Source organism: Galeopterus variegatus, unplaced genomic scaffold, assembly GCF_000696425.1.
Source record: "Galeopterus variegatus unplaced genomic scaffold, G_variegatus-3.0.2 Scaffold2231, whole genome shotgun sequence".
Lineage (NCBI taxonomy): Eukaryota > Metazoa > Chordata > Mammalia > Dermoptera > Cynocephalidae > Galeopterus > Galeopterus variegatus.
In genome coordinates this window covers 151,920-158,170 of record NW_007728342.1, presented here as the reverse complement: position 1 = coordinate 158,170, position 6,251 = coordinate 151,920, and the positions used below count along the sequence as shown (strand labels likewise).

General features: G+C 39.3%; 1 protein-coding gene across 1 annotated transcript in view; it reads left to right on the top strand.

Annotated features, from left to right (window-relative positions):
* LOC103597192 (protocadherin Fat 4-like) overlaps window positions 1-5,888 on the top strand; it is a 100,327-nt gene extending 94,439 nt beyond the window's left edge. Inside the window, 1 exon segment of the mRNA XM_008580998.1 lies at window positions 2,064-5,888. Within this exon segment, the coding sequence (XP_008579220.1) occupies window positions 2,064-3,925 (1,862 nt within the window). The 3' untranslated portion in view covers window positions 3,926-5,888.
* The last annotated feature ends 363 nt before the right edge of the window (window positions 5,889-6,251 follow it).

Sequence of the window (6,251 nt, the reverse complement as noted above, 5' to 3'; positions counted from 1 at the left end):
TTTATAGCCCTTCTCCTTGTGGGACACATGGTCTGTTAGGGGAGACAAACATCAATCAAATGCTTACACAAGTAAATACATTGTTTTAATCTTTTAAAATGACACGAAGAAGGAAGAATGTAGAATTCTAAGAGATTCTGAAAGAAAAAAAGAGGAGGAATGAGATCCTCATCTCAAAATTGACATGTATACCTAAATCTAAATGATGAGGATGAGGACAAGTGAGTATGAAAGATTAATTTACACTGATGGAAATTTTAAAAAAAAGAAGTGGAATAAGTCAAATTTACAAAACACAGCACATTGGTGGCTGATGTTTCAGGCAAAAGATGAAGTTGGAGAATGAAGCACGACCTGTAGACCATATTGTAATTTTGGCCCTATTCACAGAATAATGGGAAGTTACTAAAGTCTTTAATCACAGGAGCACCAAAATTAGATATGCAGTAATATTAAAGACCTTTCAGGCTACACCATGGAGAACGAATTGGAGGAGGACACAGACAGATTTTCAGAAATTAGTCAGGAAGATACTGCAGTGATTTGGGCAAGGTATTGTGTGAACTCCTACTGGTGAGGTGGCTGAGGAGTTAGAAGGAAGTGTTTAGGCAAGACGTATTTTAGGAATTAAAGTCAGCCAATCTGTCAGTAATTTTGGTAAAATTCAGGGAAGTTTCTGACTTTTCAATTTGGAGAAGTATAGCACCTCCGAGAAGGAAACTACAGTGCAAAAGAATATGTCTCTGGGAAATATCAAGATTTTGGTTTGAAGCATCTTTGAGAAAGATCTTTAGATGGATGGGCTGGAACTCAGGTTAGACTTTAGGAGTTGTCAGTGTCAAGAGGATAATTGAAGTACTGGGCATGGATGTGATACCTAACATGAAAGTATGGAGTGAAAAGATAGCCTAGGGCCTTACCTTAAGTAACTCTGAGAGTTAATGGCTGTTTAGAGGAGAATGAGTCAAAAAAGGAAACTAAGTAATAGGAAGAAATCCAGGAATGTAGAAGCAAAAGTAGGAGATGTCACAGAATCTCATGGACAAAGAATGTATTGGGGATGAAAATGTCACTAGGGTAGAAGGATGCACCAAGTTAGAGAAAAATTGAAACATGCATGAGAGAGTAATGGAATTAAGGCATAAAAGTTAAATTCCAGGTCATATGTCCTTCTTACATATTTAGCTTGTTTTTACATGCAGATGCCTTGGATGTTGTGGGGAAAACAAGACAATGTAAATCATGCTCTTTTTGAACATCAAAATGGATTCTTGAGCACCAGACAGGAGCGTTAGTTAGCAGTATTAGTGCACTCAAGTCTTCCAAAGTGTTTCTTTCTTTCTTTTCTTTTCTTTCCTTCCTTCCTTCCTTCCTTCCTTCCTTCCTTCCTTCCTTCCTTCCTCCTTTCTTTCTTTCCTTTTGTTATAACCCCCCTAAGGAGACATTTGGATATATATTTTTAATCCCTGCCATCCCTGCATCATAAAATGTTAATGCCACAGTTATACTTTTATTCTGCTCTTTGGAGTCCCACAAACCACTGCAATAGCTAACACTTCTCTTTTGCGCCATACGAACCTATCTTTGACTCCTTGTGAAAAATAGCATCTCCATTGAGAATGCATGATTTAATGGTTGAAGCTTTTGGCCTATTTTTTGTTCTCTATAAGTTCTGTATAAGTTTTTAAATACATTTTATTTTTATGTTTGTAATTCTAAGTATATGAACTATAAAAATAAAATAAATAGATAATTAAATAAATGAAAAGGAAAAAAAAAAAACTTCAGCCCATCCAAGATCCAAGTTATTCATAAATCTTTAGAAAGAGTGGGATATGAGCAATCTGTACCATGTACAAGTCATGGTAATCTTACACATCTTGCTAAATTATGTTATAAGAAGCACAGATTTATTGCCTTTGAGCCAGATGATGTCTCCGAGATGCGGTTTCTATACTTTCATGAGGTGACTATGAAGCTCGTCTTAACCAGGCCTGAGCAGTGTCGTGTTTAAGCCACTGGTTTTCTCTAAAGTGCCTCACTGCTGCTTCTTCCCCCTGCAGGTTTTGATGGCTGCATTGCTTCTGTGCTGTATGGTGGAGAAAGTCTTCCTTTCAGTGGGAAGCATAGTTTGGCCTCTATCTCAAAAACAGATCCCTCAGTGAAGATTGGTTGTCGTGGCCCGAACATTTGTGCCAGCAACCCCTGCTGGGGCGATTTACTGTGCATTAATCAGTGGTATGCCTACAAGTGTGTGCCTCCTGGAGACTGTGCCTCCCACCCATGCCAGAATGGTGGCAGCTGTGAGCCAGGCCTGCACTCTGGCTTCACCTGTAGCTGCCCAGAGTCATACACGGGGAGGACCTGTGAGACGGTGGTGGCCTGTCTTGGTGTCCTCTGTCCTCAGGGGAAGGTGTGCAAAGCCGGAAGCCCCGGGGGGCATGTCTGTGTTCTGAGTCAGGGCGCGGAAGAGATCTCTCTGCCTCTGTGGGCCGTGCCTGCCATCGTGGGCAGCTGTGCAACCGTGCTGGCCCTCCTGGTCTTGAGCCTGATTCTGTGTAATCAGTGCAGGGGGAAGAAGGTCAAAAATCCCAAAGAGAAAAAACCAAAGGAGAAGAAGAAGAAGGGAAGTGAGAATGTTGCTTTTGATGACCCAGACAATATCCCCCCATATGGAGATGACATGACTGTGAGGAAACAGCCTGAAGGGAACCCTAAACCAGATATCATTGAAAGGGAAAACCCCTACCTTATCTATGATGAGACCGATATCCCTCACAACTCAGAAACCATCCCCAGTGCCCCTCTGGCTTCACCGGAGCAGGAGATAGAGCACTATGACATTGACAACGCCAGCAGCATTGCCCCTTCAGATGCAGACATCATCCAACACTACAAGCAATTCCGCAGCCACACACCGAAATTTTCTATCCAGAGGCATAGTCCCCTAGGATTTGCAAGGCAATCCCCCATGCCCTTAGGAGCAAGCAGCTTGACTTACCAGCCTTCATATGGTCAAGGTTTACGAAGTGGCTCCCTAAGCCACTCAGCTTGCCCAACTCCCAACCCTCTGTCCCGACACAGCCCGGCCCCTTTCTCCAAGTCCTCTACTTTCTATAGGAACAGCCCAGCAAGGGAATTGCATCTTCCTGTAAGGGATGGGAATACTTTGGAAATGCATGGGGAAACTTGCCAGCCTGGCATTTTCAACTATGCCACAAGGTTGGGAAGGCGAAGCAAGAGTCCTCAGGCCATGGCAGCCCATGGATCTAGACCAGGGAGTCGCCTAAAGCAGCCTATTGGGCAGATTCCTCTGGAATCTTCTCCTCCTGTCGGACTGTCAATTGAAGAGGTAGAAAGGCTGAACACCCCTCGCCCTAGAAACCCAAGTATCTGCAGTGCAGACCATGGGAGGTCTTCCTCAGAGGAGGATTGCAGAAGACCACTGTCCAGAACAAGGAACCCAGCGGATGGCATTCCAGCTCCAGAATCTTCTTCTGATAGTGACTCCCATGAGTCTTTCACTTGCTCAGAAATGGAATACGACAGGGAAAAGCCAATGGTATATACTTCTAGGATGCCCAAATTATCTCAGGTCAATGAATCTGATGCAGATGATGAAGATAATTATGGAGCCAGACAGAAGCCTAGAAGGTACCATGGCCGCAGGGCTGAGGGAGGACCTGCAGGCCCCCAGGCAGCAGCACCAGGGGTTGCTGACAACACACTGCCCTTGAAGCTTGGGCAGCAAGCAGGGAATTTCAACTGGGACAACCTTTTGAACTGGGGCCCTGGCTTTGGCCATTATGTAGATGTTTTTAAAGATTTGGCATCTCTCCCAGAGAAAGCAGCAGCAAATGAAGAAGGAAAAGGAGGGACAACTAAGTCAGTCCCCAAAGATGGGGAAACAGAACAGTATGTGTGAAGTTGATGTACTGGCATTATAAAATATAAAAACAAGAAACATTCAAACCATTGTAAGGTTGCTGACTAGGTTGAGTCACATTTGAAAAACAGGCCAGTATGGACTTGGTGGTCGAGGGAAACTAAAAATAATAACCACAATGCTGCTGAAACAGACAACTCTTTAATTTAAATACACTTGATTGAATTTATTTTTCTGCATGCATTGTATTTTGTAAGTAGTTGTGTGGCATGCAGCATTTGGAAACTTTTTCTCATTTACCAGTGTTTGATTTGTGATTTTTAACATTAATACTGTTACCATTGCAGAAATGAACTTGTGCTTTCATAGTGGGGCATGTGTACTGTTTCCATCGTATTATTATGTTTTGCATTGGAAGATCCTTGAGGTTTAACCAATCCTTGTAAAGTGTAGAAAAGAACCCTCTTATCCTTGAGTGAAAGACTAATTATTAACACTTTTCAGAACTGTAGATTCCATATTCGATGTTGCTCAGAAATGTCTGAGTATTTGAATAAGTTTTACATGACAGTGGGTACTAAAATTAAGTCATTTTGTTCAGCACTTTAAAACTTTCTTACAAAATTGTGTTAAAACTTCCTGAAACTTTTTGCAAATGATTACAGTCTCCTGACTTCCATCAGGCTTCCCTTAGGAACAAAATGATTGCATGTTGTCCCCAGAACATTGCCATGTTCCTAGTGTGGAAAGGGAAGATTTTCTTAGCAGCACTTCTGAGAAACACTTTTGAAAGTTATTTATTGAAAAAATGTTCTATGCTTTTAACATTTTAAAGAATGGACCTACGGAAAGACTACGACTGGACTGCTTTTTCAATCTTTTGACATTTACCCCAAGTACCCAGTTTTTGTAATTTATATAAAGTCAATTTCAACACTTCTTACTTTCTGTCATTTTGTAGATCATTTTTTTAATACTGTGTAAAAACATTTTTTTACACCTAAGCTGTGTTTTTGATACTGATATTTTCCTATGCTGAAAGTTTTCTTACTTTCAGGGAAGGTAAGAAAATACATTTTTTACATTTGTTACTTATGTAACGTTCATATTTTTCACATTTTGATATTTGTAACATACTGTATGCTTTCTACTTGTAAATGCCAACAATAGAATTAAATATTTATTTAAAATACTTTGCATTCATAGTGTAATATTAATTTTGCATCTTTCTGTACTCTATGTATGCTCAATTATGAATATTCTCTACTTGTCAATAGGGTATGGCAATTTGAACTATATGTGGGAAGCATCATTTTCTTTTAAAAAACATGAATATGGATAATTTCCAGAACAGATACTTTAAGGTCATTTTAGTGCATTCCTACCTGTCAGAGTTCTTGAACTTCCCTAGAGTATAATGAGTCTAGACTGGGTTGGTCTTAGGGGACTAACTTTGTTATGAACCTGGTTTAAGCATCCTGGCAATAAGTGTTAGGAAGTTCCCAGTAGAGTATGTTTACTGAAGGCGAGCAGCAATGAATTAAAGCTAATTATGGAAAAATGTCTGGGTCTGGTTTTCTGCAATGACCCAGCCCAAAATTTTCCAAGTCCAATCATGGGTAAAAAGAATGACAGAGAAAGCTCTGCTCTGCATACCTCTTAAATTTATTGATTATTCTGCTGCATGAGCTCTAAAAATTTTTTGCATGCTATCTTAGACAAGACAAACCTCTATTTTCAAGTAGTCACCAAGAGTGAGAACCTCTGAAGAAGGGGATGATACACAGCAGGATCCATTTGTGTGTATAAATAGTTATATCTTAAATAATAGGACTTATAAAAATTACCTCACAATCTCAGAACGTTTTGTAATTAAATATCTGCTCCAAACCATATTTGTTGAGAATACGCTCCTTTAATACTGACTGTACCATATCGAATAGGGATTTTAACAATATGTAAATGTTTTAGTAAATAAAATATCCTTAAATTAACACCAAAATATTGAGATATATGCCAGAATTATTTTGTCATTTAATAATGTTGAGATTATTATTTTTGTTTCTGAATAGGAAGTAAATATGGGTTTAATCTAAAGGATGATATTCCTTTAATGCGGTTTAGAGACTGAGTGTATGACGCTAATCTAATTTGTTCTTTTTTGTCACCTGTGATGAACCAACATGTTTTAGTATTTCCTATGAATTTTAGTATTATGAATTTATGCTTCAAATATAGGAACATGTTGATTTCTTTGTGTAAGTGAAAACTGAATACATTTTTTTTCTTGAGAAACTTTGAAGTATCTCCATGTCTTCAAGGATATAAACTCTGTAATTTATAACAGAGCTAAAAGTAACATGAT